Here is a 13067-nt window from a genome sequence, read left to right on the forward strand (position 1 = left end):
ACCTCACTTTGATTTATTACTAAAAGCTCCAGACACAAATTTCTAACTATATCTCAGAATCTGCCTTCATTCTGGCATCTCTTGGAAATGTAAGTCAAGTAAGAGAATCCTCTAGCACTGCGCCCTTGTATAAAGTCAAAGGTACGTCACAGACAACTCAGGAAAAATGTAGGAGATATTTGATGTTGGGCATAATTAACTAAAAGGAGGTTTTATTTCAAACTCCAAAACTCTAAGCCCCACTTGCTATTGCACTGCTGCATCTCTTAAGCATTATTTTTAATAACATTCCATCACTAGGTCATTCACTTATCGAATATTTATTGAGGATCTAATTTGTGCCAGGCAGTAAGCTAAGCTTTGGGAGTTCAAAGGTAAGTGAAATGCTGAAGCTTCTGGAAAATCTTACAGTTAAGTAGCAGACACATGGGTATCTCAACTATAGAATGCAGTTATAAGGGGATGTGGGAAATGAAAATGCATGTTTTGGAATATGTGTTTTAAGTTTCTGCAAGTCTATAAGGGGAGGAATCACTAGGTGAGTGGGAATATGAATCTGAAGTTCCTAAGAAAAATCATGGCTGATATTTGAAGCTGTGGGATTGAAATCAATTATTTAAATAGGGGTGGGGAGGGAACCTCATGTATGTCAACATTAAAGAATATAAGAAAAAGATGTCAGCAAAGGAATGAAGAGGCAAAGAGAATATACAATAAGAAATGACTACCAACTTCTAAGATGAAAGATAAAGATGATTAAAAAAAGAAGCCATTGAAATTGGCAAGATGGAAATTGCTGGAATCTCTTTATTTTCACTACTGTGTTGGGGATGGTCAACAGATGATAGGGGGTTAAAACCTTATAAATTTGAGTTCCATAGATGATTTAACAAAAACACAAAAGCTGCGTATTATACCTCTGGGATTACTAGGCTTAGCCATTTGGTACATACACGTGTGAACTCGGGCAAATAAATGAACTTCTTGAGCCACAATTAAATGGAAAAGAACGATAATTATTTCATGGAACTTGATCATATCAGATTGAATATGGACATACAATATTTAAGAACAGAATATGAATCGTTGGTTCTCATCACCTATTAAATAAATGTCAGTTACAAGTTTTCCAGTGTTTTAAGTTTTCAAAGGGTAATGAAAAATCGTCCTTTTTTTTCCTTAAAGTTATTTGCCAAAAGCAAATACCTATGTACAAACCTGAAAAAATTTTCTTTGGCCAGTGTGCAAATCATAATCCCCCCAAAGCTAAGATTGTTTCAAAGCTATAACTATGTGTTGGTGGTATTAAATTTGAAAATGTAAAAAATATTTGACCCAGCTCTAAATATTACTTCAAAACTGATTTAGTGAATTTTTCATTACTTATAGTTTGGATTATTTATTTATTTATTTATTAACGGTTATTTATCACTGAGAGACAGAGAGACACAGAGCGTGATCAAGGGAGGGGCAGAGAGAGAGGGAGACACAGAATCCAAAGCAGGCTCCAGGCTCTGAGCTGTCAGCACAGAGCCCGATGCAGGGCTTGAGCCCACGAACCATGAGATCATGACCTGAGTTGAAGTTGGACGCCTACCAACTGAGCCACCCAGGTGCCCCATGATTGTTTGATTTTGATATATGTTATTAGCATCTTGAATATATACTTTTATTGCCAAACCTCCATATTGTTTTGAAATTATAGATTTAAATGTATCTATCAGTAGAATATAAACTGTATAAAGACAAGGGTTTTTCTCTGTCCTGTTTATGACATGACTATATTCTTAATACCTTGGAACTGTGCCTGGTGCATAAAAGGAACTCATATAATATATGGTGAATGAAAAAAGGAATATATCATTCATTTCCATTAGACTGTTCACTCTTTGGCACATTTAAGTGTCTGATAAATGTCTGTCAAATTAAAAGTGAACAATTTAGCTGTCTGTATAGCTAAGTATTTCTGAACCAAGAACAAGAAACAGAATATTAGAAATTCACAATATCCTGAATTCCACAGGGAGAGAATTTCCACTTTATCGCAGACTTTTGGATCATTCTAACGTCACTGATATTTAAAAGATGAAGACTAGACATCTGGGTTTTAAAGAAAAGTCATGACCATCTGCTTCCCACTCAAGAATGTTCTAACCTGGTATTAATTAAATATTCTCTGATAATCTATTTCATCCAGTTTATTTATTTCCCTTGTACCTGAAACTATGAGATAATACCATAAAGAAAATATTCTAAAAAATGTAGTATAAAATTTGTATTAACTGAATTTATTACTCAAAATAATAGCCTAGCCTATCCTAGCAGAGAAAACATTTTAAAATATATTTAAATATAGCTATATAAACATGTCTTCAATTAAAGGATATTCATTTTCCTGTTGTAATTTTAAATTACTATTTACAAATCTAGGGGGGACTGGGTGGCTCAGTCAGTTAAGCAACTGACTTCGGCTCAGTCATGGGCCTCATGTGAGGTCATGATCTCACAGTTTGTGAGTTCGAGCCCCGCATTGGGCTCTATGCTGATGGCTCAGAGCCTGGAGCCTGCTTCGGACTCTGTCTCCTTCTGTCTCTGCCCCTCCCCTACTCACACTCTGTCTCTCTCTCTAAGAAAATAAAAGCAATAATAAAAAAAGAAGTTACTTATTTACAAATCTTAATATTAGGAGCATGTATTTTCATGATTTTCATGAATGAAATAAAACATATTAAACTGATAGAACTATGGGAAAAGTTAAAATATTAAAAACTCAAATTACAAAATATTTAAAGAGGTGTCATTTCATTGCTTTCGAGCTCACAAGGCATGTTAGCTCAAAAACTCAGTACTCCGTAGATTTCTTAGAGTGGATCATTTTAATGAATAGATTAGAATACTTCGTCTTTTACCAATCCACTTATTATGAATAAATATTTCTAGCAGAGCTCATGAAAGTGGTTCGAAACTCTCATTTTCTAAGTATGTTTCAACAGCAGAATGGCAATTTATTTATATGGATCATTTGTTTTGAGAATATTTTTATTGAGAATTATAAAGTAAACTTCGGTGGCAGGCACTAGAGTCAGTGATCAAAAATTATGGCTCCTCGGGGCATCAGTTAAGTGTCCAACTTCGGCTCAGGTCACGATCTCACGGTTTGTGGGGTGGAGCCCCACGTCAGGCTCTGTGCTGACAGTTCAGAGCCTGGAACCTGCTTCGGATTCTGTGTCTCCCTCCCTCTCTCTTCCCCTCTCCCCCTTTATGCTCCCTCTCTCTCAAAAATAAATAAACATTAAAAAAATAATTTATAGCAAAAATTCTGGTTCCTTCTTTTAGCAGCTGAGTGATTTTGAACAAATTGTTTAATCTCTCTAAATTATAATATCTTCATCTCTTAAATGGGGAAAGAACAGTACTTAGTTTAGTAAGGATATAAAGGTTATAAGAGATACAAATCTATGTAAAATCCTCAGCATGGTGCAAACCACTCAATATGAGCTGTTGTTATTTATTATTGGTAGTCGTCGTGCAGAGATGCATTCTGCGCTGCCATAAATCTTCAACTTGCAGACAACGAAACCACAATATTTTGACAAATGCCAAGAAATGCTGGCAAAGGGCATTCTGAGTTGCAAAGTTTGCTATCACTCCAAAAGTGTATTAAGTTATAGAAAAACCAAGTTAATCTTCAAGTCTGCTAAATGCAATTACATTATATTTGTGGAGTTCTGAATGTCTACACTCTTGTCCCCTGCCCTACAACCATGTTGTCTGTTACCCAGCTTTGGGCATGCCTTCAAATACATGCAGTTGACTTGAGAACTTAGTGAATACTAAACTAAACCACAGTTCCAGCATTTTCTATAACACAGCTCTGCTCCTGTAGCACCTTCCTCACACTCGCCAGCTGGTCCAAACAACTGGCTTCCATAAACCTGCACTCAACTTTTCACAGCCACTCTCTTCTGATGCAATGTCTTCCTCTGAGCTTTTGTAGCAACCATGCTATCCAACATGGTAGCCAGTAGCTGCACGTGACTCTTTCAGGTTAAATTTAAATTAAATAAAATTTGGGGTACCTGGGTGGCTCAGTTAGTTGAGCATTCAACTCTTGATTTTGGCTCAGGTCATGATCCCAGGGTTGTGGGATCGAGCCCTGCATCGGGCTTCATGCTGTGGTTGGAGCCTGCTTAAGACTCTCCTCTCTCTCTCCCTTTGCCCCCTCTGCCTCGCTCATGCGTGTGTCAGACTTCTGAGAACACTTAAATAAATGAATGTGAACTATGACACTCAAAGAACTGAATATAAGTATGTAGCTTGTCTCAAATTTATATCATCATGAAATATTTTTAAAGGAACTATCTCCAGGGAACTCTAAACTTTGAAAAATATATATAAGCACCAGCATTGTTCAGAAGGAAGAAGTATCTGTTGTATGGAGTAGAATAACAAAATCAGTTTACAGTTTCTCAACTTCCCCATGTAATCTTTCTAAAACCCATCTGCCAAATGATGCCTGTTTTTTTTTAATTAATTATTATTTTTTTATTTTAGAGAGAGAGAGAGAGAGAGAGAGAGAGAGAGTGTATGTGTGTGAGTGGAAGAGGGGCAGAGGGAGAGAGAATCTTAAGCAGGCTCCATGCTTAGCACAGAGCCTGATGTGGGGCTCAATCCCATGACCCTGGGATCATGACCTGAGCCGAAATCGAGAGTCGGGAGGCTCAACTGATGGAGCCACCCAGGTGCCCCAGCCTAACAGGAAGTTTTTAATGCCAGTTTCTCCTTCCCTATCTCCCGTTTGACAACCGCCTCCACTTTAAAAAACAATGATATACCTCTCAGCACACCAGAAATTTGGGGCAATGCCCCCCAAAAGCATCTGCAGTTACAAAAAGAATAATTTAAAACACTGGTTATCTGCAAAGCTTCTGGCAACCAATGCACATAATTTCAGAGAGGTATTTCCAATAAAATTTTACTTTCAGATTTAATAAAAATATTAACATGGTGATAAATAATTATGCTATCCCAAGAAATGGTGCTCATATGAGTATTAACAGCAATTCAATTTTAGGAAAAATTTAAAAACTCCAAACATTTCTGGTGGCAGGAAATTTTAAAAATTCAAATTATATACATTTGTAGCAAAAAATGAGACAATTCACTGAGTTGCTGGAAATAGAAAGTCAAGGAGACAAACAGAATTTCAAGGAAAAAGAACAATGCGGGGCATCTGGGTGGCTCAGTTGGTTGAGTGTCTGACTTCAGCTCAGGTCATGATCTCACGGTTTGTGAGTTCGAGCCCCGCATCGGGCTTGCTGTTGTCAGCACAGAGCCCACTTTGGATCTTCTGTCCCCCTCTCTCTCTGCCCATCCCTGACTCTTGCATTCTCTCTCTTTCTCTCTCTCTCTCTCTCTCTCAAAAATAAACAAACATTTAAAAAAATGCTTCAAGGGAATACAGTTTTTGGAAATTCCTTCTTTTATCAACAAAACATTGTTTGCCCTACATCACAGTTTTGTTGGTGTTCTGAAATGCTATGATGCTAAAAGTGTCAGCTAACCTGTAGAGTGCTTACTGTGTGTAAGGCAGTGTGTTTTACACATATTAATTCAACTAATCTTTTTCTCCAGCTGTACTGAGGAACAATTAACAAACATAATTGTATATACTTAAAAGGTGTGATGATGTGGTGGTTTGATATACACATACACCGTGGAATGATTAATAGGGTCAAGGTACTAAGAACACCCACCTTCTCATAGAGTTAACCTTTGTGTGTGTGTAGTAAGAAAGCTTAAGATTGATTCTCAGCAATTTTCCAATCAGAAGATACCATATTATTAACTATGCTCACCAGGCTCGACACTAGGTCCTCATAACTTACTATTCGTATCACTCACAGTTTGTGCCTTTAACCTACATCTCCCCATTTCCCCCTTCCCTCCAACCCCTGGAATGTACCATTCTATTCACTGTTTCTGCGACATCGGCATTTTCTTCACTTTTTTTTTTTTTTTTGATGTCACATATAGTAACTTATCTAATTTTCACAAAACATTTTGAGGTTTGTACTATCTTCATCTCTGCTTACACACAAGGAAACTGAGGCACCGGCTGGTTAGGTTCATCTATTAAATTCAAGTTATTTAAGTATTGAAAAGTGAAGCTGGAAATTCATACCGTGACCCACTGCTGTACATGACCTACTTTGATGCCTTCCTACCTAAAATGCTCAAGTGTTGAAAGTTTATCTCTTCAGCTAGGTTTGCGAGCCTCGGAAGGCAAGACCATACCACTCTCTTCTCTATGCTCCACGAAACCTAGGATTTAGTTTTGCGCATAAAACAGACTTACTATAAAACAGTTCAATAGTAGTTATCTCTGGGTATTATTATGAATGCTTAATTTTAGTTCTTGTAGAAATATAATATTTATCATTAACATTTTCCCATTCTGTGGATTTTCTCTTTTGGGCATGTATTACTTTTGTAATAAAAGAAAAAAAAGTATTTGTTACTAAGGCACTATTTAAAATCCATAAATACATAAAACAAAGGGAAAAGAAAGGAATATAAACAAGCAAGGGACACCCACATGGACATAGGAGGCAAGTCAGAAGGTTTGGCCTGAAGACTCGGGAGGGCTTATTTCTCCTTACCTGGCCTCAGGAAGCCGCAGGGCCCTGGGAGCCCTAAGAACAGGGCACATATTCAGACAAGGCAAAAGCAAAACAGTTGACTTGTTAGAGGCTATCAGAGAAATTTCCAGAAACCGTGAACTCTTCATTTCTCCATACATTTTAAAGAAAACTTAGATATATCCACTTAATTATTTCTGCAATTTATTTGCAAAGCCTAGTTCTTTACTTGGGCTCCTCAGGTAACGGCTCAGTCCTGTATGAGCACTGGGTAGAATTAGGAATTATTTACTAGGGGCCGTTCAGCTCTACCTTTGAAGTCTAGCAGCAACGTTTTTCCTCTTAAATTAATGCAGTGGATTTTTATTTACAGAAGTACAAATGGTGAAAGATCATACCTTGACATGTAAATTTTTTGGAAGGAGTTGTGAGTAATAATTTATCTGCCATTTCTCCAGGACCAGCACAGCGCGCAATTCCAGGTTCTTTGTATTCCGACTTTACCCAGTCTGATAACCACTGCATGTTACAATCACAGTAAAGAGGGTTGGCTCCAATTGCTCTGGAAAACAACACCACAAAAGCACACACACATACACACACACAGTATGGAAGTATTGTTATTTCCTAAAGGAACATAACTCAAAGTGATGCTCAGTAGAAAATCCCTATAGATTTACTGATAACAATTTGGAAGAAAATGGAAACATCAGGGATTCGCCATTTTCCTGAATTATGTGCAGCTGGGATTTAGAGACTTGTCACCAGTCTTAAAATTTACCTGGTCTTTACAAGGTCTTCTTGTATTTGCAGAGACAGGTTTATATTGGATGCAACATCACCCGACATGCAGATTATACTTAGTTCATTCATCAATTATTTACTGGGAACCCAATCACTATGCCAGGTTTTGGGGACCCAAACATAAATAATACATTATTCCTAACCCCAAAGAACTCCTTCTGCAGAGGTGATTAACATATACTCAAACATGCAAATCATTGGCATTAGAAGTGCAACAGTAGAAGTATTTACAAGGTGACTGTGACCAGGGTCACCTTGTAAATAACTTTCCTGGGAGGCTGGTGGTTAAAAGTATGAACTTTTACACAGTTAGATTCAAGGAGGCGGAAAAGATTGGGAAGGATGTCTCGGGGTAAAAGGCTACTAAGTGCACAGTCACAGAGATAAGAAAGGGCATGAAATAATAAAGATGCACAGAGCCGGTTCACCAGAGTGGATCTGGACCTTCCCTAGGTGTCAGTCCCTTTGTAAAGTCCTTTATTTTAGATCTTTGGTTCCCACTCACATTTGCAGTAGTAGTGACAGCAAAAGTAATCAAGATGATAGCTAACATTGATTTTACAATATGCAGGTACTGTGCTGAGCCACTTCTACAAACTACCTCATTTTGTCCTAAATGGCAACTTCATGAGGTCAACGGTATTACTAATTCATTTTACAGATTGTGAAACTGAGGCCAGAGAAGTTACTCCATGGGTTTTGTAAATTTGCCAAGCTTGGCAGAAGTAGTCCATGCATAAAGTGGCATTTAAAATGGATTAATTTTGATTTATAATCAACTTGTGATTAGTAATGCTTCTAGGCTATAGTCTAAGTACAATTAAACTTACTCTTTCATGAAGAAAGGCCCCAAATATACTTGTAAAACCATAATACTTTATACTGTCGCAGTTTTAATGCCCAACTTTAACCAAGAATTGGAGTACAGTAACTGTTATGCTCAGATTAAAACTTTTCTTCTAAATTAAAAATGAGCAAAATTATGTTTTGAGTCACCTGGTGCCACCTCTACTGACATTTGCTAAGTCCTTACTCTGCAAGGGGATGCAGTGGAGAAAGTGAATGGAGCAGAGCTCTTTATGATCTAGAGAGTCAAAGACAAATGCACGAAAGAAATACATGACAGAGCAAGGCACATGGCAAGAGATATTCAAACCGCCTCTATCGTTAGTGGCGGTGCTCATGCGAGAAGTTGGTGCCTTCCCTGAGCTGCCTTTTCTGATAAGTCACTCTAACACTAGCAGAATGGCTACTTTCTTCTTCTTCTATTTTTAATTGTTTTTAAGGTTATGTATTTAGTTAGAGAGAGAGAGAGAGAGAGTGCGCGCGTGTGTGAGCAGGGGAGGGGCAGAGAGAGAGAGGGAGAGAGAGAGAATCCCAAGCAGGCTCCACGCTATCAACACACAGCCCGGTGCGAGGCTCAAACTCACGAACTGTGAGATGGTGACCTGAGCTGAAACCAAGAACAGAACCTTTAATCGACTGAGCACCCAGGTGCCCCTGGCTACTTTCTTCTTAATGTTGCGTACTCTCCCAGACAGTACCAAGCTCTGCACCCCTGAGCTAGAAGCCTTCACCACACTCTATCTCATGCAGATGACATCCATGGAATTTGTAGATGAGTAGCCCTGGTGTGGACTCTGAGGTATATGCTGGAGTTCAGACATGAAAAAGTGGAGGTTTTTCTTCCTGGGACCCAATGGTTTAGTGGAAGGGATACTAACTATAGGCACCCAACAGTCTGACAGACAGACAAAAAAACCTACATTGATTAACGGGGCCCAGTAAAGCACATTCAGATATAGCAAGATTGACTATTGGCTCCTCTCCTCTGCCCATCCCCCTTTCTCAATTGTTCACACGTATCTTCTTGGGGTTTAGTGGGGTTTGGAGAGGAAGGCAAAGCCACGAGATAACATGACAGGCAATTTCTGGGGAACTGGGAGGCTGGGATACTACTATTTGGGCCTAAACATAAAAACCACCAGGTGGCGCCAAACCCACCCTGACACAAAGAAGTTTTAGATCCAAATGTGTTCCTGGAACTTCGCTCCAGGTTTGCCATGACCTTAACACTACAACTATAAATAATACAATAATGGAAATTGGCCCAGACGAGTTTTTTTTGGACCCCATTTATCACATATTTTATATTGTTTTATTCTACTTGCAAAAAATAGGGAGGTACAGGGTCCTATGAGACAAGAGCACAAAGAAAAGGAAGAAAACAAAACAAAACAAACCCCACATTTCACCCAGTATGAGAATTTGGCAATTTCCTCCTATCATACTATGAAGTCTTGAACCATTTCTAATTTATTTTTTTGCAAGGTGCCATATCCAGTACTCAGTAGTATTTGCTACATAAATGAGTCTGGTTTGAGCATATCAAGATAGGCTTCATAAAGGACATAATATTTAGAAAGTCACCTGGATGATACAAGGTTTGAACAGACTGAATTGGAGAGGAACTGGTATTCTAGGATCAGAGAACGTTAAGAGAAAATCCATAGCTAGGAAATTGGAGAGCCATGTTTGTAAGAAGACATTATTAGCTAAGTAAAGAGAATCCCACTCCATTAGTTAATGGAGAGTAAGGGCCAGAAGAATAAATTAAGGCTATCTTGCAGAAGGCACTGCATCTAGACTGAAATCTTCACATTTTCTTTAAAGCTGGAACCAATCACATCTCATGATGTGACAGGAAAGGGGTGGCAGAGGGCTGTATGTTCCAAACTCACTCACCAGGGAGAGTTTGACCCTAAACCCACATTCATGAACTAGGTACTCACAGGTGTGATAATGCAGAAAGATCATTAAAAGCACCTTCGGGCACAACAGAAATGTCATTTCCATGTAATGAACTAAAAGCAAGAAAAAGCAATATTAAATTTCTTACACGTCAGCGAGTTCAGAAAAATTCTAACACGTGTGAGATTTTAGTTTCTACTAAGCACTTCAAATCAGCACAGTAAATATGATCTATTCAAGACATGGTCTTGGTATAATTAGGTATCTATTTGAGAAAACGAAAAGTTCTTATGTCACATAACATACATAAAATCAATTCTAGATAGATGAGTTAAATATAAAAATAAAACTAAAAATGTATTTAATAAATAGAGATCTCCTTTTTCTGAACATAAGATGGCAAAGGCTCTCAAAGCACTATATAAAACTCAGAAACCATAAAGGAGACTGATACATTTTTGACAATGCAAAATACATCCATAATTAATATGAAAGACAACCTATAGGGAACAGAATGGAAAATATCTGCAAAATATATAAGACACAAGGATTAATTCCTTAGTAAAAAGACCTGCAAACTTAGAGTCAAGTAGTAGATGCATAAAGACATGTATGTTAATAAGGAAAAGACAAAGCACTCAATAGAAAATAGGAAATGATATGATCAGACTCATGGAATAAGAAACACAAATGCTCAATAAAAGAGTAAAATATGCACAAATGCTCTAGTTATTGGAATTTCAAATTAAAACAGGAATGGAAAATAACATTCAACCTATCCTAGAATTATTCACATTATTCAATATTTGCCAGAGTGCTTTGAAACAGGTACTCTATTAAAACAGGTACACAATCTGTCATAGAACAAGAATGAAAGGATTAATACTATTCAGTATTTGCCAGAGTGCTTTGTAATAGGTGCTCTATTAAAGGAGAGTTGGTGGAAAATAAATTTGTAAACTGACAAATCCTTCTTTTAGGGGGGCAACTTGACAGTTACTTTTGGTATTCTCCCAGTACAGTTAACAGTAAGGTGAATGTGTAGGATGCTTGCTCCAGCCCTGTAAGGGATAACACAAGTCTGGAATCAAGCCACGTGATAGCAAAAGATGAGGACGATTAAATAAGTTATGGTTCCTTCGTCCTATGGAATACTCTGTGCCAGTTAAATAGTTGAGGGATATTTCTAGATGATGGAACAGAAATGGTCTAAAGCATATTGTTAAATAAGATGAGCCAATGACAGAATAAGAACAAATCCTATTTATGTTTTTTTAAAGTTATATAGCTGTGGGCATACATATACCAGCATATAAAAACAAATGCATATAAAAGAGGACCGGAAGACAAGACAAAACTGTTTAATTGTTAATTCTGGGTGAGGGGATTGTGACTGAGAATCATATTTCATTTCATATATTTAAAATACATTTTTAGAGTAAAAATGTACTCATAGATAATGCAATCTTTAAAGAAATGAACATTTCGTACATTTCTTTCAAAATTAGTTGGATCTATATGAAACATACATATTATCTATTGCCAAATAAATGACCACACCAACAATGTGGTGTTCTTCAAATAAAAGCTGTTGAGTATGATATGGGGAAAGAAGTAATCTTCCTATTTTCAAATTTGCAGTAAATCCTAATGTGTACATCAAAAGTATCCCCAAATCATTAAAAACACAAGTCAAAACTCAGATCCCTGAGATAAGAGATATTTCACTGCGCATAAGATGCTTACAGTAATCGAAGAGACTTCAATCCATCGAAGGTTCGAGGAGGAATACATCTCAAACGGTTGTAACTAAGAATTCTGAAAGCATACATAGTCGATTTGTTTTACTCAGATATCCCCAAATGGCCAAATGTCATTTTAAAAATGCAGCAGTTAAGAAAAGGGTTGTTTTAGCATTTTATAAATTGAGAATATCGATGCATAATACTTTAATGTTTGTGTTTTCACTAATACAACATATTTATTTTTAAATACAGTCTAGAATGCTTCCTTCCCCAGCCTATTCCCTCTCTCAGGTGGCTTTCCTCAGAAGTCTGTCTTAAGGATCTCTTCCAACCCCACCACAAGTGTAAATTATTCTTTGCTCCTTTTATAGAACCCAGCACTTTAACAATATCTGTATTTGTTTACTGAGGTTTTGTTTGTTTCTCCCAACAATATTTATATTCCCTGAGGGCAAACTATCTATCTTGTTAACAGGGAACATCCAAGTGCCTAGAAAATGCCTTTAGTCCAGTGAATTGATAAACAGTCCATATCACATTTTCGCACTCACAAGGTGAGGAGCTGGGTCATGTTGCTGAAGCTCTGATTAGAAAGGGTGCTTATTCGGTTGTTACTTAAGTCTCTATAAAAGAAAAAGAAAAAAAAAAAGGAGTCTACTGTTACCAGAGGAAGTGAAATATTAGTGATTCTTAGAAAGAGAAGGTTCTTCTTGTTCAGTCACAGCTGCACGGTTAGCACTCAGCTTTTACCTGAAAATAACGAAACACTGGATAACCCTCTGAGGTACATCGTAATATTCATAATTATTCACGCCCCTGCCTGTTGAAATTAGAAGCGATGATATGTTTTGCTTTGGCCACTGCAGTAAGTGCGGGCACTGGTGCCAGGTTTCAGTTCAAAACAGAAATTTTAGAGGCTCCTGGGTGGCTCAGTTGGTTAAGAGTCTGACTCTCGATCTCGGCTCGGGTCATGACCTCAGGGTTTGTGAGGTCAAGCCCCAGGAAGGGCTCTGTACTAACAGTGTAGAGCAAGCTGGGGATTCTCTCTCTCCCTTTCTCTCTGCCCCTCCCCTGCTCACACACTCTCTCAAAATAAATAAATAAACCTAAAAACAAAAAAAACACA

At 37.6% G+C, this 13067-nt stretch overlaps 1 protein-coding gene across 11 annotated transcripts in view; it reads right to left on the minus strand.

The window, feature by feature from the left end:
- The window catches only part of SLIT2 (slit guidance ligand 2), a 380574-nt gene that overhangs the window by 60945 nt on the left and 306562 nt on the right, over positions 1-13067 (minus strand). For 6 of the 11 annotated variants that reach the window (XM_040487040.1, XM_040487022.1, XM_040487051.1 and 3 more), the window contains 4 exons: positions 12493-12564; positions 11943-12014; positions 10238-10309; positions 7040-7203 (listed from right to left, as the gene is read on the minus strand). In XM_040487040.1, the coding sequence (XP_040342974.1) occupies positions 7040-7203; positions 10238-10309; positions 11943-12014; positions 12493-12564 (380 nt within the window). Of the gene's footprint in view, positions 1-6662; positions 6696-7039; positions 7204-10237; positions 10310-11942; positions 12015-12492; positions 12565-13067 lie in introns of all 11 variants that reach the window. The other 5 variants (XM_040486997.1, XM_040487032.1, XM_040487006.1 and 2 more) reach the window with 1 other exon arrangement.

Source organism: Herpailurus yagouaroundi, unplaced genomic scaffold (assembly GCF_014898765.1).
Source record: "Herpailurus yagouaroundi ecotype Mexico unplaced genomic scaffold, PumYag 28, whole genome shotgun sequence".
Taxonomy (NCBI): domain Eukaryota; kingdom Metazoa; phylum Chordata; class Mammalia; order Carnivora; family Felidae; genus Herpailurus; species Herpailurus yagouaroundi.